Source organism: Myxine glutinosa, chromosome 13, assembly GCF_964187855.1.
Source record: "Myxine glutinosa chromosome 13, kmMyxGlut1.1, whole genome shotgun sequence".
Lineage (NCBI taxonomy): Eukaryota > Metazoa > Chordata > Myxini > Myxiniformes > Myxinidae > Myxine > Myxine glutinosa.
This window is the reverse complement of record NC_136273.1, coordinates 70,911,945-70,934,374: the sequence shown is the minus strand read 5'-3', so window position 1 is coordinate 70,934,374 and position 22,430 is coordinate 70,911,945. Positions and strand designations below refer to the sequence as shown.

At 41.8% G+C, this 22,430-nt stretch overlaps 1 protein-coding gene across 9 annotated transcripts in view; it reads left to right on the top strand.

Annotated features, from left to right (window-relative positions):
• The window catches only part of LOC137439021 (phospholipid-transporting ATPase IF), a 214,811-nt gene extending 193,516 nt beyond the window's left edge, over positions 1–21,295 (top strand). For 4 of the 9 annotated variants that reach the window (XM_078767625.1, XM_068134597.2, XM_078767624.1 and 1 more), the window contains 9 exons: positions 187–332; positions 3,074–3,133; positions 8,853–8,980; positions 9,103–9,241; positions 9,623–9,688; positions 9,870–9,973; positions 10,200–10,365; positions 11,809–11,883; positions 17,671–21,295. In XM_078767625.1, coding sequence (XP_078623751.1) covers positions 187–332; positions 3,074–3,133; positions 8,853–8,980; positions 9,103–9,241; positions 9,623–9,688; positions 9,870–9,973; positions 10,200–10,365; positions 11,809–11,883; positions 17,671–17,745 — 959 coding nt within the window. In that variant the 3' untranslated portion in view covers positions 17,746–21,295. Of the gene's footprint in view, positions 1–186; positions 333–3,073; positions 3,134–8,852; positions 8,981–9,102; positions 9,242–9,622; positions 9,689–9,869; positions 9,974–10,199; positions 10,366–11,808; positions 11,884–17,667 lie in introns of all 9 variants that reach the window. The other 5 variants (XM_078767622.1, XM_068134601.2, XM_078767621.1 and 2 more) reach the window with 2 other exon arrangements.
• The last annotated feature ends 1,135 nt before the right edge of the window (positions 21,296–22,430 follow it).

Below are 22,430 nucleotides of genomic sequence, written 5' to 3'. Positions count from 1 at the left end.
ACTTGATTATATTATTTTTTTATTTGCCATTCTCTGCTAGTGTGTCAAATTTAATCAACTTGAGACAAGTGGAGGGATGTGGTGTGGGTGAAGTTTCATGACAATTTGGTCCTTGAGGTGTTGCAGAATCTTGTTAAATGTTGAATAATGCTCGGCAATCTCATAAAATGCAAATTATTGGTGCAGGCTTAGTTGGTAAGGAGGGCCGCCAGGCAGCAAGAAACAGTGACTATGCCATACATCGTTTCTGCCAGTTACGTCGGCTCATCCTGGTGCATGGACACCTGTACTACGTCCGCATCGCTGAGCTTGTGCAGTACTTTTTCTACAAGGTTGGTGTCACTCTTCAAACTTTAGTCTATAGGAAAATGTATTTGCTTGTTTGCTTTCATTTGGGAAAAGGGAATTATTAAAATGCAAGAGCTGGGAATTCTCAAGTACGATTTGAACTCTTAGCGTTCATTTTGGGCTGTAAAAGGAAGTTGCATTCTCATCTGAACCGATGGTTTGTGTTTCTCGGAACCCAGAGATCAATTTTGATTACCCTACATGTATTTCCAATGTTTATTTAATATTGTATGTCCTGCATGTGATTTACATACAAGCTCCACTCGGAGCCTTAAATCATTGTTAAAAAAGCAAAATTTTAAAAATCTTTCTTTGAGCTTATCCACCATAACTTTTGATGTGTTCACAGATATTTAATAAAAATATTCACATCTTATTAGTCATAATCATTAGTCAAAGTTGTACATTTCAAAGTCAAAGTCAAAAGAAGTCAGTCATTATTGGTCATTAGTTTCGAACAATGATTTTATTTTCTATGCATGTTAATATCCAACCTCGATTTAAAAAAATGTTTCGTTTTCAGTTATTTATTGAATGGCCTATCAATTATGCAAAGAGAGTTCAGGATCGGTGATTTTGCAAACAACTGTATAGTCAGATGAAAAGGGCTAAATATGTCATAATTTTTGTATATACAGTAGTGAAGGAAACATATTGTTGCGGTTCTCTCGCCGGCCTTCTCCCCCTTATCAAGGGGGGATTAATCCCCTTGTCTTTACTGGGCCTGGCAGAACCGGGGCTTGCAACGTCCCTTCCGAACAGCGCCAAATAAGGTTTCGGGACCAAATTCTCACTCGTACCTAAGTACTCGCGCTGCCCTGGAAGCGAGGAAACAAGCCTCGCACGAACCACGTGAGGTTGGAGTACGCCGAGCGGTTTGCGTACACGTGATCCATGCAGTTATAATTAATGGACCCCGATTTAAGCAATCTTATTCGTGCCACGCTTAGTCAATGATGAAACCACAAAGACGATCGAATCAAGAAGAAAGAACAGATGGGTTTAATTATTATTACACGTATATACAGTTCAGGACGAAGAGACACAGAGAAATCCTTATACAGTCTTAACTATCCCAGGGACGACGGGCCCGTCTCACACTATTGCAGATGGGCAGGTGTTCCCCAGCGCGTCCAAGGATGGTCCTCGTCCAGCTCTCCACGGTCCCCGGCACGTCCGCGAAGACGGGCGAAGGCGAAGGCAGGTACTCGTAACGTGTCTCTCGAACCACGGAGATAATATCGGGGCGAACGGTGGAGAGGACCTTTACGGCAACGGGCGGGATGGCTTTTACGGCAAAGGGCGGTTACTCAGCCTCGTTCACTCGCTTGGCTGAAATGCGCAAGCTCGTTATAAACGCGCCTGGCTGCGCCCGCGTATATCTAGCGACCAACTCTTCTTCCTCAGTGCCTTGGTGTTGGTTAGCGTGCACGTTCTCATGCGATGGTCAAGTTCATCAAGCGGTACAATGCGAGTTCTCTCATCATGTCCCCTCTCTGCAAGTCCTGTGATGCAAGTCCTCTCCCACTCTGCAAGTCCTCTCCCTCTCTGCAAGTCCTGTGACGCAAGTTCTCCGCTTCCTCTGCAAGTCCTTTCGAGGGCTTTGTGCAGCGGGTTATATAGGCCCGCCCCGCGAACCTTCTGGAACTCACCAGACTCTCCTCACCACGCCCTCTGACGCCACCACCTCTGAGCTCTGATTGGCTGCTCATGCTTATCGTCATCGCCTCTGCCGCTCCGACCTCAACGCCGCCCCCCCACCTTCTTAGGCCTACCTCGTGTTAACTCGACTAATGAACAACCAATGGGTAGCAAAATGGATTGCGCCTACAGAGGTAGAATGGTTTGCAGAAGTAGGGCCTATTCTCCTGTCTTTACAGAACGCAGAACTAACAGAGGAAATGGCCTATTCTCACATATACTAAGACATAACTATACTACAAACGAGGCTACATGTTGCTTGTGTGACTATCTTTGGGGGACGACCTTTAACCTTTATTGAGCTCACTGTACAAACCTCCAAACCGTAGCAATATGTATGTATGTATGTATGTATGTATGTATGTATGTTGTATGTTTCATCTACACCTCTGAGAGGATTTGACTTGGAAAGCTGAAGCTGTTTGAAATGGATGGGACTCATTGGCCAACATATATGGCATTAACCAATTATATATATATATATATTTGGCAGCAACACATTGATCAGCCAATCAGCACCCCACAATAACCAGCCAATGTGGTGTGGAATTCTTGTAAACTCCATCACATTCGTTCCATTTACTTCCTCCAGCCGATGGGTGGAGCATGCTGCCTGAAACGTCGAGGCTTATTTCTTTTTCTTGAGTTATTTTCAAAGTATAAATAATATAAATAGCTCTGTTAGAGCTACCACGTGGTGTAAACTGTACAGTGTACACCTTTTTACTTTATGATTAAATGATCTTTTGAAAGTTTAAGAAGGAAGATGAAAGATTAATGAAAGAAGATTAATGAAAACAACTTAAAGAAAAGAAATACATTATTGTGCACGTGAGAGTTTGAAAGGAATTGACATTAGTTTCATTAAATTCAAATCAAATTGTCAGGTTTTTAGAATGAGTAATCCTTTCGTTGTTTTGTGTGTGTATTGAATAAGTTATTGATAAAAAATTTTTTTTAATTAACAATTAATTACTTATGAAACATCTTACCTATAAACCATTGTTTTTTCTATTTCCCACAGAATGTATGTTTCATTGCTCCCCAGTTCCTGTTCCAATTCTTCTGTTCTTTCTCCCAGCAGGTAAGAGTCTAGCTTCTCAAACATAACAAAGACCGTATCGGTACAGAGTGTTTGCTTTTAATTACATTTGTTCAACAAAATAACCTATGTATATTACATACTAGCAAAGGTACCCGCAATGCAGGATCCCCCCCTCCCACCCCTTCCCCTCTCTCATCTCACCCCACTCTATGCCTTCTCCCTCCCCACCTCCCACCTCCTCTCAACCAGGACTCCTACCAATGCCCCTCCCTCCTTCCATTCCCATCCCTTCGGATTCCCACACCACCCCTTCCCCTCCTTCCTACCTCCTCCTTCCCCAACTCTGCCTTCCCTCACTCCTCCCACCCTACTCGCCCCCCCCCCCCTCCAGACTCACCCCACTCCTTCCCCTCTATCCTTCTATCTCCTCCTCCCCCCACACCTCCCTTCTCCTTCTCCACCCACTCCCTCCTTCCCTCCTCCAATCCCACCACCTCCCCTCCCTCCTCCAACGCCAACCCCTTCCCCTCTGTACTCCCACCTCTTCCCCTCCCTATTTGTGGTCTTCAGGGTGTTTTGTGTCTTCAGTGTGGTTTGTGTCTTCAGTGTGGTTTGTGTCTTCAGGGTGTTTTGTGTCTTCAGGGTGGTTTGTGTCTTCAGGGTGTTTTGTGTCTTCAGGGTGTTTTGTGTCTTCAGGGTGTTTTGTGTCTTCAGGGTGTTTTGTGCCTTCAGGGTGTTTTGTGCCTTCAGGGTGTTTTGTGCCTTCAGGGTGTTTTGTGCCTTCAGGGTGTTTTGTGCCTTCAGGGTGTTTTGTGCCTTCAGGGTGTTTTGTGCCTTCAGGGTGTTTTGTGCCTTCAGGGTGTTTTGTGCCTTCAGGGTGTTTTGTGCCTTCAGGGTGTTTTGTGCCTTCAGGGTGTTTTGTGCCTTCAGGGTGTTTTGTGCCTTCAGGGTGTTTTGTGCCTTCAGGGTGTTTTGTGCCTTCAGGGTGTTTTGTGCCTTCAGGGTGTTTTGTGTCTTCAGGGTGTTTTGTGTCTTCAGGGTGTTTTGTGTCTTCAGGGTGTTTTGTGTCTTCAGGGTGTTTTGTGTCTTCAGGGTGTTTTGTGTCTTCAGGGTGTTTTGTGTCTTCAGGGTGTTTTGTGTCTTCAGGGTGTTTTGTGTCTTCAGGGTGTTTTGTGTCTTCAGGGAGTTTTGTGTCTTCAGGGAGTTTTGTGTCTTCAGGGAGTTTTGTGTCTTCAGGGAATTTTGTGTCTTCAGGGAATTTTGTATGTCGCGCAACTCCGATTAACACCAGAGTTGCGGATTGCCGATCACGAAGGCTTTAACTCCTGAGGCGGAAACTCAATGGCGGATTCCAAAACCCAAAAGCCCCAAGTGCGCGGAATGGAGGGGAACGGTGAGAGCCCCCGCAGCCTTATCTATTAAAACCAACCACCCGGAAAACTGCGTTCAGAAATATGTTGGGAAAAGCAAGGACAGTAAAAGCACACGCCGGTAATGAAATGTTCCTAAATCGGGATCCCGTAAAAGCACACGCCGGTAATGAAATGTTCCTAAATCGGGATCCCGTACACCAGATATCAAATACAAACAGGGGAGATATGAATACCAAAATATAATGTCTCGTCGTGTACAGTGTACGCGGAGCTTGGTCTTATCTGGTCTCGTGTCTTGTCCATCCAACGCGGCTCCAAACTCCGGCATGGAGGAATCATCCGTCCGCCTCGCACGCCCCGCTAGGCCCGAGCCAACGCCCTCGCCGCTGCACACGAGGTCCGTGTACCAAGCTCCGAAGCACCGAGAGGTCCCACCGCAGGACAGCGAGCTCCACTCAGGCTACACCTCAGCCCAACTCTGGCTGCGCAAGACGAAAAAGAGCTGCAATAGCGAGTCACTTTTCTGCGTCTCTTAAACCACTGCCAGAAGCAACTGCTCTGACCAAACTGCGTGCACTCCAGCGAACTGCCTACTCTCAACCACGAATCCAACTCCTCTGGACTCCACTAGGAATGTAGCTAGTCTCAACTGCTCTGGACTGCCTCAAAATGGCGCTCGGCTCTCGTTACTCAACTCGACTGTCTCTCAACTCGACTCGGGATCCAACTCACAACCAACTGCTCTGGACTCCACTGCCCAAAATGGCGTCCGGCCCCGATTAATATCCCCGGCCAGTGACGTCAGCATTGGCGCACTCCCAACCAATCAGAGCCTCCCCCGACTCGCCAGCTCACCCCGGTGCACGCCCACTGCGTCACTCTCACTCCTATCCCCTACTCCATGGTCATAGCACGTGCTATGCGAGGTGGATAGGCCTCTCGGAGGTGTAAATGATGGCGGCCATTATCGGCGGTGTCCTGGCCCGATTTCTTCCTAAGTCATGTCAGGGGGAAGGGCGTCATTTAGTGTTGTACTAAAGGAATCCTAACCAAGTGTCTATGTGGTCTGCAGTGCCATAAGGGGCAAGGGTTTGATTACCAGGTGAGACATACAAGGGCTCTACTCATTATTCCCTACACTACTTAACACACGAATCTCCTGGTAGATTCACAATTATACACCTTATCCGACCAAAACGCCTACACATGGACTTATTACAGGTAGTGTTCCTTACCGCGACATCCCGAAGCATGGTACCTACTCAGATCTATTCTGCTCTACATATATCACTACCCAAATTCATTAAAAAAAAAAAAAAAAAAAAAAAAAAAAAAAAATATATATATATATATATATATATATATATATGCAAAGATTTGCGGTTGGGAGTAAATCCAAATGACTCCATGGTAAGATCTCCAACCTTTAATTGAACAAACAATGACTCAACGTTTCGATTAACAACATGTGAAGCCACATGCCTCCGTTAATCTTCCTCAAGAGTGATAAAACCATCTCAACATCCCCTTATATGCAAAGTGGGCGGGGTATATGCAAAGTGGGGTGGGCAAAGCTGGACAGCCAATGAAACCGTATCACACCGCTCTCGTGAACGGAGACGTTACTGACCCAATTCAAAAATCAACCGCACATTAACGGTTCAAAATAATCCTGTAAGCAATGCTGGATTATAACAAGTGTTTAGAAAATCAGGAACAATCATTACATTTAATTAAAAGTTAAACTTGTAAACCATTAAATTGTAAATTAAATTCAAACTGTAAATATATTAAAGCAAAAATTTTTTTTTAAGATTAAAAAAAATTGCAATAATATCAAGATCATCACATGTGGTCCTATGCGGTAAAGGGGAAGGAGGGAGGTTATAGGGTGGGATAAAATGGGGGGGGGGTGGGTTGGGTGAGGGGTGGTTTGGAGGGAGGGGAGGGGGCAAATTGTGCGAATAAAAACCTCGTGTGACATATTAGGCCACACACCTTTATGGGATAGGGTTAATATTTTGGGTTCCACACCCAACAGAAACAGAAGACGTGTTTTGGAGGCTTGGCACACAGAAGAAACTGTTACCTCGATCACACAAGACGTAGTTGACTTACCAGTAGCGTTTGACCCACTCTTGTGTAAACGAAGCAGGCATTCCGTACTTTGAACAACGAGGCCACATAATATGTCACACAAGGCTTTTATTCGCACAATTTTCCCCCTCCCCCTCCCCCCTCCCTCCAAACCACCCCTCACCCAAACCCCCCCTCCCCTCCGCTTCCACCCCTCCCTCTGGTCCCCCCCCCCCCCCCATTTTATCCCCCCCTATAACCACCACCTCTCCGCATTCCCCTTTACCACATAGGACCACATGTGATGATGTTGAGAGATGATTTTATCACTCTTGAGGAAGATTAACGGAGGCGTGTTGCTTCACATGTTGTTAATCGAAACGTTGTCATTGTTTGTTCAATTAAAGGTTGGAGATCTTACCATGGAGTCATTTGGATTTACTCCCAACCGCAAATCTTTGCTTATATATATATATATATATACCCACACCACGGTCTAGGCTCATTGAGTAGCTAAATGACATGGCAGGAAGTTTACAGACGACCAAAGGATGTGTAGGGAGGGACATACTTCAGGAGGAATAACATGAAAAGAAGTCACAATGGAAAATTAATCGGTGCCTGTTCAAGAGATCATGGCTGTGCACAGGTGAGCGCATCAGGTAGTGATGGGCAGCACTTATTGCAATGCTAAGTAATGGTCCGTTCAACATAACCAATAATTGTAAACTCCCAGATATCTGATTATTTTGAGTGATCAACAATACAAAAGAGATTACATTTATCATTAACATAGCATTGCATTGGCCTGTTTGCTCTCGTTGGTTTTTATCTCCATTTGTGGGTTTTAGAAGGTGAAACGGAGACCTCCCAGGTCTCAAAGTATGCGTGTGTGTGTGTGTGTGTGTGTGTGTGTGTGTGTGTGTGTGTGTGTGTGTGTGTGTGTGTGTGTGTGTGTGTGTGTGTGTGTGTGTACATAATATGTCAAAGAAAAGAAATTATCATATCATACATCATATAAAAAAATCTAGTATATTATATGCTCATGGTTTATGTGAAAAAAATTTTTATTGTGAGTATGGAGCACTAAATGAAATGTAAATTTGTCTTGAGCTCCACCAGACTTGAGAAATGTTCATGTTTTTCTGAAATAGCTGAGCCATTTCCTTGATTTGCTTAGATCTGGTGGAAAATTCTTTTTTGGGGAATTAGAGAAGGGAGGGCAGGGGGATAGCATTCGTCCTTGGGGAATGTTCAACTATTTCCTCGATGTTAATAATGCCAAACAGCTGTGCAAAGATTTTATTTGTAACAATTTTAAAGCAGAATGCCATACCTTTGTTCGATGATCACTGGCCTAAAAATAAATAATTCGGCCTGTCGGTTTTATCACCATTGTTTCGTCAAGAATGACTGTAAGGCTAATACTAAAGGAAATTGATGGAACTGGAAATGACTGCATACAGTAGTCGACAATGCCAGTAAAGAGGAATGCCTTCCTTGTGAGGAGTTTAAATATAGAAACCGTTGAAAAAAAATTGCCAATCACATCAAGTGAGACTGAAACAAGAATGAAGAAGCCAAAACCACAATTGTTATTTTCCAGTAATTTCTAATAAGGCTACTTTTGGCTGATAATTGCAAATGAGATTTTATATATCTAAAATATTCTCGTCAAATGAGGCCATAGTATGGTTAAAGAGAGTAAACTCTGATCACTTCCTGTCAATCCTTCGGTCATGGTGATCCCACTTCCCTCCTTCTCCCCCTTAACTTTTTTTCTCAAACTGAAGACAAAATGTGAGACCTTGCGTGCCATTTTTGAGCAAGACAAGGGCTGCCAATTGGATTGCAGAGCAGCCTCTCACCTTTACTACCAGGGGTACTTTTAGCAGCGAGAACAATCACTGGATCATTCGCACAACCACAATGACCCAACGAGTACACCAAGCTACCTGACCTTCTGGTTTTGCCCTTATTGGACTTACTTTTCAGTATGTAGACTGTAGTGTAGACGATGTGTTTGACAGACCTGTGAGTGTTGGGTGATGTGTTTGCGTGCATGCAATCATCTGCAAACTACGGGCACCCGATGTGGGGCTTAAGGAACAGAACAAAGTTTACGGAGATGGGGCCGACATTAATCGCTCGCTTATTCTCCTATTTCCAGCCAGGTCATTCTTTACGCTGATTTCGTCTTCGCCATTTCTCTTTGCAGATTACGATGTTGATTTGATATTTTTCTCGAGAAGTAATACATTTTGTAATTGATAAAAGAATGTCTCATTGGCTTGTTCTTTATTTCCTAGCCTTTATACACCACCATGTACCTGGCCATGTACAACATCTGCTTCACATCTCTGCCCATTTTGGTGTACGGCCTTATCGAGCAACACGTGCCTTATCAGCTTCTCGAACATTCGCCACATCTTTACACGTACGGACAAAAGGAACTGGAGTAGAGGGACGAGCTGTTTGTCTACATCTTGCTTCCTGTATGACATGCTTTTTATTCACATGCATGCTTCAGGTAGACATGCGAGCTTTGGTACTTTGCAGAGATATTGCGAATAACAGCTCGCTGGCACTGCCAGCCTTTCTTTATTGGACGTTCTTGGGGGTGATCCATTCGCTCATCTTCTTCTTTGGTTCTTATCTACTTTTCAACCCAGACTCTGGCCTTGTTCCTTCAGGAGAGGTGCATATTGGTTCCCAGCACCTATCCCTTGCTTTTATTGGCGTTTTTGTTTTTTTTTGTATACTGAATCGAGGCTCGTGAAAGAGCTGACATTTACTTCACAAACAAATCAACCAGACAAACAAAATATATAAAAAGAGGGAGCGGAAGACAAGATGGGGAGAGAAGGGGAAGCACACAAACACTTGAGAGCGCACAACATTTGAGAGCAGGGAGATGTGTGGGAGGGAGAGGGCTTGGGGGGAGGAGGCGTGGGAAGGGGGGGGGGGGGAGAAGTATAAAACACAAGGACACAAGTTTGGACAGGCATTGCTGTAAGGAGGACCACCATTGGTTAAAATTATTTTATTGGCTTTATTTAATAAATTTTGTCCCCAACAGACACATGGGCAATGGACATTTGGGACACTTGTGTTCAGTGTTATGGTGATCACTGTCAACCTCAAGGTAATGCTTTCCTTCTCTTTATTTTGGCAATAATGTACTGATTAATTGAACGGTCAATGCAAAGCATCATTTTTGAATGATGGTCGCTATTTATTATTATTATTTTTTGTTGTTGTTATGATCAAACCAGTTGATGTTGCAGTTTCATTCCACCCCTTATGCTTTCATCTGTTATCCTCAGCTGGCATTGGATACGAGATTCTGGACGTGGCTCAACCACCTAGTTATCTGGGGTTCTATTGCCTTCTACATCGTCTTCTCTTTCATACTTGGGTCATATTTATGGTCAGTGAAGGGGGAAAATGTGAAAACAATATTACTGTGCTAATATCTTTTTGGAACATTGTAAGATATTTGTTAAAGTTAAATTTCAAGGGGAAAACCTTTGAATTGTGGCACTTGTATTATTATTATTATTATTATTATTATTATTATTTTTTTTGCAGCTGCACTTTCATTTTTGGATAATTTTAATGGTCTGACATGTTTTCAATATTTCCTTTTTGTGAAGGCCGATGTTTAAAAGACAGAATATGTATCGCGTGTTCGAGCACATGCTGATTGCGGCACCCACTTGGTTTGGGGCATCGTTGCTCATAACCCTCTGTGTGCTGCCGGACATCTTCCAGCATGCTCTGCGCAGACAGCTTTACCCGTCTGCCACGCAGCGCGCCCAGGTAGGCATCCTTTACTTCCTGTCATTATGCTCATTGTTTCCGATGGAAGGAACTGAAGCGTGAGGTCGATTGTCATTATCCTCTTTGTGAATTTCCAAGGGATGCAAAACATGATAAAGATTATAGATTTTCTGTGGGGAATGCAATAATAAGAAAGCATTTTCAAACTTTGTTTCTTCAACTGTTTAATCAGTACAGTTCCAAATCGTCTGAAAAGATTTGTATTTATGCCTCCACCGAAAACGTCGCTGGAGGCATTGTTTTTGGGTTGTCCGTCCGTGATAGGTGTTCATCACCGCAATAACTTGAAAATGGCTGAAGGGATCCAAGTCAAACTTGGTGCAGGTTCTTATGAATATGAAACTTATGAATTGATTACATTTTGTGTGAAGGTAAAAGGTCAGAGGTCATGTTAGGTAAATATCCTGTTACCGCGATAACTTGTGAACCAGTGATGGGATTTTGACCAAGATTGGCACAAGTACGAGGTATGTACTATGATACAAAGATGAACTGATTTGATTTTGGGGTCAAGAGGTCAAAGGTCTATAATAATATGTTTATAACTTTAGAATGGCTGAAGGGATCGAAGTCAAACTTGGTACAAGTATGTATAATGGTGTAAAGATTAATTGATTAAATTTTGGGGTCAAATGTCAGTTGTCCCATCAGATAAAAATTATGTTACCAAGCTGACGTGTGAACCAGTCATGGGATTTTCACCAAACTTGGTAGAATTATATATTATGATGCAAAGATGAACTGTTTAGATTTTGGCATCAAATGTCAGAGGTCATGTCAGGTAAAAATGTGATACTTGTGAACAGCTGAAGAGATTTAAATCAAACTGGGTACAAGTCTGTATAATGATGTAATAATGTTGGCAGAGGCAAATCGGTCGACGTCCTGACGGCGAATAGTGTCGTTCTATTTTTCATTGCTTATGGAGTTAAAACATACGAGCCCTGGTGTTGGGCTAGCGGCTAGGGTGCCAGCTTAGGATCCTAGGATCCCTGGTTCGAATCCCGGTCGATCGCTGAATTAACGCCAGGGGGGTTGACTCAGCCTGTCATCCTTCCGAGGTCGGCAAATTGAGTACCAGTTCACTGGTAATTCCCTGTTTGTCGTAAAAAGGCGACAAAAAGGGTTGGCGGCAGGAAGGGCATCCGGCCGTAAAACATTGCTTCAAAAAGGGGACCAAAAAAACAACAACAACCACGGTCCCCGAAAAAGGCCAACCCCCGCTTGCAGGGAAAAATGGCCTCTAAAGGTGGTTTTTTATTATTTTTTTATGGAGTTAAAACATAGGAGTTCCAATGCAAAGACAAGCAGATTGCTCCAATAAATTAACTTGCCTTCAAAGCCAACACTAAATAAGAATACAAAGAACATTTTATTGTGTTAGATGCCTTGACTAATGTTATATTTGCCTGTGTTCTCCAGCTTGAAGAAGCTAGATACCAGGGTGCTCGCAAGACCAAGTTGAAAATGAGCAATGGTGATCGGCGAGATGCTGAGGTACTGTGTAAGGGAGAGGGAGATCTTTTTTTGTACGAACACTTCTTTCTGCTTAGGCAATGCTTTTTTTCTTTTTTTTTTAACTCTAAATAAGATGGCCAACATGTGTTATGGGTAACACTTAAGACTTGTACGAACTTGCTAATGATGCATATTGCTTATAAGCACTGATTTGGTCATGGCGCCAAAATCCCACTTCTGACACCAATTTTTAACAGGATTGGAATCTGTCTACTGCCCTGCATGGTTTAGGAAAGCAATTACAGTCACGTGAAAAAGTAGGTACACCCCATGTAAAGTTTTGACTTTTTCAACATATTTCAACATACAGCTATTTGATCTTCATTTCAACAATATTGATAGATAAAGGTGATATAATATAACAAATATCATGAAACATTTACATTTTGTAGTCCATTGTATAATTTAAATAAACATGAATGCAAATTTTGCATGTGGAAAAAGTAAGTACACCCCTACATTTATCACTACTTCAAATACCTAGAATTAGAATCAGGTGCACCAGCTCAGGTGCAAATGATGAGAACGTCGTTAGAGAGGATCTTGGAGGAACCTGTCTTATTTAAACCTCAGACATTTCGTTTGGTTTGCTCTTTGTTGTTGAAGTGTGTGGCGTCACCATGCCTCGATCAAAAGAGCTCTCTGAGGCCTTCAGAAAGAAGGTTATAGATGCCTACGGGTCTGGGAAGGGATTTAAAAAGATCTCCAAACAATTTGAAATCAATCATTCGACTGTCCGGAAGATCATCTACAAGTGGAGAAGATTCCAAACAACTGCCAACTTGTTCAGGCCAGGCCGCCCCAGCAAGTTCAGCCCGAGAGCAGACCGCAAGATGCTGAAAGAAGTCTCTAAGAACCCCAGAATGTCATCATGGGACCGACAGGTAGCGCTTGCCACTGTTGATGTCAAAGTGCACGAGTCTACCATTAGAAAGAGGCTGCACAAATTTGATCTACATGGGAGGTGTGCCAGGAGGAAACCTTTGTTGTCCAGAAAGAACATCAGGGCAAGACTACAGTTTGCCAATGAACACCGAGGCAAAGACCAATACTTCTGGAACAATGTGCTCTGGACAGATGAGTCAAAGGTAGAGCTATTTGGCCACAGTACCAGAAGACATGTTTGGCGAAAACCAAAGACAGCATTTGACCACAAGAACCTGATACCAAATGTAAAGCATGGTGGTGGAAATATTATGGTTTTGGGCAGCTTTGCTGCATCAGGGCCTGGGCAGCTCACCATCATAGAATCCACTATGAATTCTTCATTGTACCAGAGGGTGCTTGAGGATAATGTGAGGCTATCTGTCGGAAAGTTGAAGCTCAACCGAAGGTGGACCTTGCAACATGACAATGACCCAAACATACCAGTAAATCCACCAAGGAATGGCTGAAGAGAAAGAAATGGAGGGTTCTGGAATGGCCAAATCAAAGCCTGGATCTAAATCCCATCGAGATGTTGTGGGGGGATTTGAAACGAGCTGTGCATGCAAGAAACCCCTCAAACATCACACAGCTGAAAGTGTTCTGCATGGAGGAGTGGGCAAAAATTTCTCCCAGTCGATGTCAGAGACTGGTAGACAGTTATAAGAAACGCCTACTTGAGGTTGTTTCTGCCAAAGGGGGCAACACCACCTATTAAAGCCAAGCGTGTACTTACTTTTTCCACATGCGAAATTTGCATTTATGTTTATTTAAATTATCAAATGGACTACAAAATGTAAATGTTTCATGATATTTCTTATATTATATCACCTTAATCTATCAATATTGTTGAAATGAAGATCAAATAGCTGTATGTTGAAATATGTTGAAAAAGTCAAAACTTTACATGGGGTGTACTTACTTTTTCACGTGACTGTATAAAACATATCCATATTCATTGTAATTCTATCCTATTTTATGTTTGAGTTTTAAATTAAGCAGCTTTTTATTTATTTATTTTTAGATAAACATACCTTAGGAGGCTGAATTGATTTTCACTGCAAATTTTAGATAAACATCACTTATGTCATTGTTTTGCACTGATGTCAGCAGAATGCTTATTTCTGATGTAGACCCCAAGCAGCTTTTTGTGTAGTGGCTGCATCATTATATTGACATTTATCTTTGTCAACATTCTTTGAGCATATTTTTGATCAAGAAATCAAGAAGACAAAACTGTTTCACATTTGCAATGTATAGGGTGTTTCAAAATTCTGGAATCATAGGACGTTTTTACAGACTTGGCCTTTAATATGGAATTTTTTTTTTTCTTGACTTGGGTTTACTTTCTTAACTCAGTATATCAATCTGGTGAGTTTCTTTTACACTTTGGTGATTTATTTGTTAAAAGAACCATGTCACTGATTGTCTGTCGCAGCAAGAAGTCAACAACAGGATTATATCACAGGTGGCGTGGCAAAATGTATGGACAGGTGCATTTGATGATTGGCTTCACAGTCGGGTATACAAGGGTTGTTGCGTTCTGTATTAGTGGAAAACAACTGCTGTACGTCTCCAAAAGTTTTTGCCGCTTCCTCTGGAGATGGTCCGTCAACTCGACAATGCTGTTTGTCATGGAGTGGTGGCTTTACGAAATTACGGCATGAAACAGCGTGCTATTGCTCGGCAGTATGGCATCACTCGAGGTCAGGTGTCAAAGATCCTGAAACGAAATGCTCAGAGGGGTGTCCCTACTCCAATACCGAGGCCAGGACGTCCCCGCAGAACCACAAGGAGGGATGATCGCAGCTGCACCGGTTAGTCCGCAATGGCCATACCAAGTCAGCTAATTGGCTTAGGGCTGAGTGGCAGCCACTGACAAATGTGCCTGTATCCAGAAGGCTAGTCAACCAATGACTGGTTCAAGCAGGTTATCGTGCCAGGCGTCCCCTGAGAAAGCCACGCCTGACCAGACAACACCGCCAGCGCCGATTGCAGTGGGCCAGAGAGCACCGTCAATGGCAGCCAGGACACTGGAATCACGTGATCTTCAGTGACGAGTCTAGATTTCTGGTCCATCGTCAAGATGGCCACGTCCGAGTGCGCAGACAAGTGCATGAAGCCTACAACAAAGATTGTATAGTGCCAAGAGTCCAAGCTGGAGGTGGTGGGGTGACCGTTTGGGGTGCTTTTCATGCAGGGGGCAAAACTGACCTGGTTGTTCTGAATGGAAACCTGAACCAGTTCAAGTACAGGGCCATTCTGGAATAAACATTGCTTCCATTTGCTCGTGCAGCCTTTCGAGGAAACTTTGTCTTCCAAGATGACAATGCACGGCCTCATCATGCTCGCATGATCCAACACTTTCTTGCTGACTGTGGTGAAGAGCATATGGAGTGGCCTGCCATGTCCCTGGATATGAATCCGATGGAGAACTCGTGGGCAGAATTAACGCGTCAAATCGACCACTTGGACCAGCAGCCGACCTCTGTGCGTGAATTGCAGCAGGCTATTGTCACTGCATGGCAATCCATTCCTGTGCAAACCTTGGCAAATCTCGTGAACAGCATGCCTCAACGTGTACGTGCTCTCCTGAATGCTCGTGGGGGTTACACGAAGTACTGAACTGTCATTTTACTGTCCGTAAACCCAGTCGTAATTTAACTTTTGTTTTTCTTAAAAAAAATTTGGGCTAATGTGCAAAATAAAGAGATACTTCTGGAAAACGTACAGAAGTTTAACACAGCACTGTCCATGAATTGAGTTCGATATCAGTTTACATCAATTTCAAGGATCAATTTATTTGTTTCGAAATGTCAAATGTGGTTTTTGTTTCTTTTAAAGGTCACATTAACAAAATCTAGAATAATTTCAACATAATTCCAATGAACTTTTGGTTCTAAGACATCTTGAAAAGTAAGTTCACCCCCACAAAAAAAATTCCATATTAAATGCCAAGTCTGTATATATATATATATATATATATATATATATATATATATATATATATATATATATATATATATTCTTTTTTAAGAGATCATGTCTGTGAAGCGGATAGGATGTCGTGGGCTGAGTGTCCCCCAGTATTCGAGATTTCACACCACTTGACTTTTTTCTTTGGGGACACCTGAGATCAATGGTTTATACCACCAGACCACATGCTATTGAAGAGCTGAAGAATGAAATCGGAGACGAATGTACGAAAATTCATGTGTCAATGTTAAAGTGTTCAAGGAAACCGACACACTGATACGTGTACGCATGTATGTCAGTGGCTCGCAATTTGAGTAATTATTATAATAAAAATATTTAAATAAATATCCCTGTGAATCCGGACTTTTAAAATACCATGTGTATCGATGCTGAACTGTAGCTAGGTCAGTTCGATCATCACAGAAATTTTTGTTAGTTTTACCTCAGCAGCTGATGCAGCATTAGTGCATGTGCTGTCCTCAACATTGCTCCAACCCGCACGACTAATGATGACAGCCTTCGACAATTAAAATATAGATGTTTGCCTCCACCACCAAAGGTGAATGGAGGTTATGTTTTCACCGCTGCCTGTCTGTCTGTTTGTCTGTCTGTTTGTGAACAAGATATCTCAAAAAGTTGTGGACGGATTTGGACGAACTTTTGCGGAGAGGTAGTGTATGTGACGAGGACTAAAGGATTAGATTTTGGTGAAGATCTGGATTCTGATCCAGCTACTACAATATTTTAAGTGATTCTTCACCATTCGGAGATAGGGCCAAAAACGATACATAGCAGGATATCTCAAAAAGTTATGGACGGATTTGGACGAAACTTTGTAGACATGTTGTGTGTGTGACAAGGAAGAACAGATAGATTCGATGTTGGTGAAGATCTGAACATGGATTCGGATATGATAATTATTTAATTTTTTTTAGTGCTTCTTTACCATTGGGAGATAGGGCCAAAAACGATATTTAGCAGAATATCTCAAAAAGTTGTGGATGGATTCGGACGAAATTTTGCAGACAGGTTGCGTATGTGACAAGGAAGGCTTGTTTAAATTTTGGTGAAGATTCCAATCCGGATCCGGATCAGAGAAATTTTTAAGTGATTTTTCACCATTGAGTGACAGGGCTGAAATTTATATATTGCACGATATCTCAAAAAGTTGTGGACGGATTTGGACGAAACTTGTTGGACATGTTGAGTGTGTGACCAGACGTAATCGATTAGATTTTGGTGAAGGTCTGTATATGAATTTCGATACGAGAATTGTTTAATTTTTAAGTGATTCTTCACCATTGAGAGATCCGGCGCAAAGCGATATATAGCATATTTCAAAAAGTTGTGGACGACTTATGACAAAACTTTGGGGGTGAGTGACAAGAACAAGTCGATTAGATTTTGGTTCAGGTCCGAATCGAGATCTGGCCTATCAGTGGGATACAAAATGTAAAACTGTTCAGCCTGATGGAGTTTTCGCTCTACCGAGTGTCGTTCTAGTTGTTAATGATTCTACGTTTCTTTAATAATAACATCAGTTGGTTGTTTGATCCACCAACATGTGCTGAGTTTGGTTTGCATTGCTCATTTACAATGCCTATCACGTCAACTTGATGTATATTTTGCCAATGGTATAAAAGCTTGAATTAGATTATCTATTCCATATTATTTTAATATCTAACATTTGCAGTTTGTGGGATAAGGGTGTGCTTTGTTTCCCCCCTGCAAAGTTTTTTTTGCTGTTGAGGCCCTATTGACAAAATTTGAGTTTCCTTAGGACCAAACATTATGAACACTTCCTTTTTGATTTTTGCTTCGGTAGATAAGTTGTATTAATTGTCATTTGTTCACTCTTACCAGCAGAGCGTACCATTGGATTCTATCACATCAATAGCAAGGAGATGGGATGGTACCGCACACTCTTGTCCTCGTGTGTGATTGGTTGCAACTGAGAGTGATGGTGGACATCAGACATTGATCTGAGAATGAAGATTCATCTCTTGCATAAACAAATGATGGGATACCTTTAATAATGGTACCTTTAATGATGGGATACCTAATCTGACACGTACCAATCCGCATGTGGATACCTTTACAAAGTATAAACGTCAATGGACCTTTATTTAGCTATCTTGCAATATCAAGAACCATATAAAAAGTTGCAGGGTTTTAGGAACAAGGTGGTGTAAGCTGTTAAAACACCAACAGTAGTTAATTTTCCCAAATTCCTCCAATTTTCACTGTACACTTCTGAGCCACATTCTCTCTCCTCATTCTTATACTTATTCCAAAAGAATGTATAAACCACGAAGTCAGATGGTCGTTACTCGTGTGATTAAACGAGTTGAGCAGATTTACTCAAATAACACTTGCATTTAGGATCTCTAGTTTAACGACATTTTAGGTATTCTTTGAGATGCTCACCTTAATAAGGTACTCGCAGTGCAACAATGTGGAGAAATCAAGCTGAAAAGATTACCTCTCATAATCAAAAGTGCAACAGTATTTTGCCTTCCTTTTCCGGAAAATATCATCCATTGGTCAAATCGGTATGATACATGAGGACCCAAGGGTTATCCATTTCAATAAATTGGCTTGGTTGTTGAAAGCGAAGGGGGAAACAACCCCTTGATGGTTCTCAACTTTGTTTCCATTTCATTTTTCTACCACTTGAAGTTAGTTGCACTTTTAGGGTGTAAATTAAAAATGTGTGTTTAAAAGTTTTCATGCCGTGCGTTTATGAAAAAACCAATACTTGCAAGTAGTGGTGCATTGGCTTTCGTGCAATGCTAAGGATCGAGTTTGGCTTCTGTACTGTGTAGGGGTTTCTTGTGTTGTATCATATTTTAATTTTGTTATCATTTCTCAGGGTGCACACCACTAACACTTGCTGAACCTAACTTCCCATTTTGCTCTTGGGATCAAAATACACCAGCAGTACCTCAAAGAGGAGAAACAAGCAATCCCAAATAATTGGTATGCGATGCGTCGGCATGGGATCCATCAGGTTTTAATTAGGCCATGTTGAGGTTGTCCCCAATTTTGCCACTTTAAGTCCACTTAGTGACTTTATGATAGGGGGGTGGGGAGTGGGGGTCTTCACCATCTAGCATCGGGCGATTTTTGTTGCTTCCTTCTCCTGGCAGGAACCACCTTGAGCACATTCTGAGCTACGTTAGTGGAATATGTTGGACGCAAGGGTGAGCAGTATTACCTGATCTGCCGCCGAGGGTCTTGAATTTGAATCGCTCGAGTAATTGAGAATTTATTTCAAATTGTTTTCTGCATGATGTATGCTTCATTATTAATCCATATATATATTCCAATTTGTCTTCTGTCTGTGCTTGTGTTGAGTTTATCGATGAAGTAGAATATAATCTCTCTAACAAACAGGTGGATGCTAAACGTTGAGCCATGTATCAGTTCTTGTTGACCAACAAGGTTAACGAATACTGAACAAGAGATCCCTCCACAGTTACCTTTCATTATAAGTTCATTTTTATTACTTATTATTTAATTTAAAATAACCACAAAATCAAATTGGCCATGATTTGGTCATTATTTCAGTAATAATGCTGTAGTTCTAGGAGTTAGGAAGCACAATAATTATAGCACATCTGAATAAGTGGTGTTTAAGGTGAGGGAGGTGTATCTTTCTCTTGTACCTGCAAATACACTGGAGAGTACCACCTGACAGTAAGGTACTTTGTAGTTATTTGGGGGAGCTTTGTATAAATCTTTATACAAGTAGAAGCGGCATGTTGTGTGTCGTATGTCTCGTTTCCACAAACACACTGAACGAGTGTTAAAGGCAGTCGAGCAGCACGACCAGTGCTTGTTTTGTTTTGCGTATGAATTTTCGTTTGATCATCTACGAATGCATGTAGGGACAAAAAGGAGAATGGATCTTTGATCGTGGACAGACACAAGTTCATTCACTGGTGTGCGGCAGGTGCCGACTAGTTTGCGTTGCTGCTGTGAGCCGCTGATGCAGTGCCACCTGTAGATGAAGACTGCAATTTGCAATTTGTTCAGGGTGCAGGAGATAATGGGATCTTTCACGTCGAGCATCGGTTTGTGCTGGCAGACAGATCTACTGTATTGGCTTCCTTGCGATGGATGCCTCACCCAACATGTTAAAACGCCAGGGTGATTGTTGCTAAGCCGGGTCGAGATTCGAACGCAGTTTAGAAAGCTCAGATGAGAGTGTGCGTACATCTAGGGTATGCTGCCCACACACACAAAGCAATAAGTTACCCGAGTTATTTCGCTTGTCCAAAGCCTATCAAGTACAGTATACTAATACCTATCGCAGGTTGTTTTGTATTGATACCCGAGCAGCAGTATACCCTCTAATCCACAACATATTGAGTATTTCTACACAAACTAGGAACCCCGCAACTTCATCTATGGAGATCTGCGTCACGCTAAGTAATGGCCACCCCTTGTATCACTCACTTGATATTATATGTAATCATCGCCGACAAATATTATTTATAACAGTGACTGTTGCATAAGCTACTCATATTACTTACATAAAAGAAAAGCTCTTCATAATCGTGGGCGCATCGAATGGTTTGGCTTGATTTCTTAAATCTTTCCGTTTTTTTTTTTTCATTCTGTCTCTCTCTCTGTCTCTGTCTGTCTCTCTGTCTCTGTCTCTCTCGCTCTCACCTCGAGCTATGTGCCGACGATTGCAGAGATGTTCACTTCAAATTCCAAAGTTGCCTGCTTCCTCAGCAATCGCAGTGACGTCATCTAGTGACGCTGTCGTCGTCGTTGCAATTGTTGATGCGCAATCCAAGTGCGGTCACTTTTCAGACCTATGAGTTCTTGTTTCTTCTCTGCCGACTTCCTTTATCACAAGGAAGTATTCGAAGCAATATGCAACTACCTTTTCTTAATTGTACAGCTGCTTTAACTTGGGTTGAATTGCCCTTTGTTTTGTATATTGTAAATTGGCCTATTTCCGTGTAATTGATCTTTGTTTGTTTTGTTATTTTTTATGCAAGTTTGATTCAAAGGAATTGTCTCTTTCTGTTTTTGTTGGTTTTGTTATTTTTTTATGCAAATTTGATCCAAAGGAATTGTCTCTTTCTGTTTTACTTGTTCATTCTTTAAACCAACACTTGGCATTCCATCAATGTTTCTATCACCTTGTCCCGTCATAAGGAAGGTTTGTATTGTTTTGCTGGAAATGTTTGACCCTCGGGTACGATAACATGTAAAATAAACGTAATCAATGCAACTTGATCAGAAAGACTGAACTTATCGATGCTTGTGATGGACAGGTACAATTGAATGCAAATTCCAATAAAACGAAATGCATGAAGTTAGATGCTCGTCCACTTTGGAAAGCCCTTGGTTTACTCGATTTTCGTTACGTCATGGCGTCATCATGTCGCTTGTTTTGAGGGTTTGTTTATCCAAACGAGTTTGTTTTCACGTTTTGTAAATGAAATGGTTCATTAAAAGATTATGTAATGCCTTTCATTTTGAAGCATGATTTTTTTTTTATTACCTCTGCTACCAAAGGTGGATGGAAGTTGTGTTTTCACCCCTGTAACATCTGTCTGTGAGCAGGATATCTCCAAAAGTTATGGATGGATTTGGACAAAACGTGGTGGACAGGTTGGATGTGTGACAAGGAAGGATTGATTACATTTTGGTGAAGAGACGGATATTAGAATTGAATAAGTGTTTCTCCACTATTTTTTAATTTTTTTTATTGCATACAAGATCGAGGCTATAGTCCATGGGCCAGACCAGATATCGGTACCATACCACCGTTTAGAGGCCATTTTTCCCCGCAAGGCGGGGGTTGGCCTTTTTCGGGGACCGTGGTTGTTGTTGTTTTTTGGTCCCCTTTTTGAAGCAATGTTTTACGGCCGGATGCCCTTCCTGCCGCCAACCCTTTTTGTCACCTTTTACGACAAGCAGGGAATTACCAGTGAACTGGTACTCAATTAGCCGACCTCGGAAGGATGACAGGCTGAAACCATATTGGGGGCAAAACTTTAGTGGTACTACATTATTGGTTGGGTCCATATAAGTGAATTAATATGTGATAGCCTTTCCAGAAGAGTAGCTTGGTCTATTTATTTTGCAATTTACTGTTTCGGTACCCTCTGGTATTTGCGTATATTGGTAGTATCATTCAAAATGATGTAACATATTCCTATTAGTCAATTATCAACAAATAATATGCCTTAGGTATCCAAAACAAGTTGATTTTAGTATTACAATCAAATATATTGAGCTAAGAATACACATTTTTGAGTTGGTAGTTAAAATAGCGCTGATTTGCATGTAAAATTTGATTGAATTTGGGGAATTTATGAATACGATTTGTTAAAAAAATATTTTAGATGTCCTATAGGTTCCCCATTACTAGTGTATCATCTAAATGGGTTAATTATGTTTTGGGGGAATCAAAAACTATGATGATCTATGGTAATCTGTTGATTTTACAGACGTTTTCCTTACCCTACCCCGAAAATGCAAACAGTGACCGGAACTAGGCATTTTGCATTGTAGCTCCAATTTAACCAAATTTCCAAGCTTATTGTTATGTTTGAAGTTTTACATTGGAGATTCCATTAAACTAGGGTTTATTCAGTTGT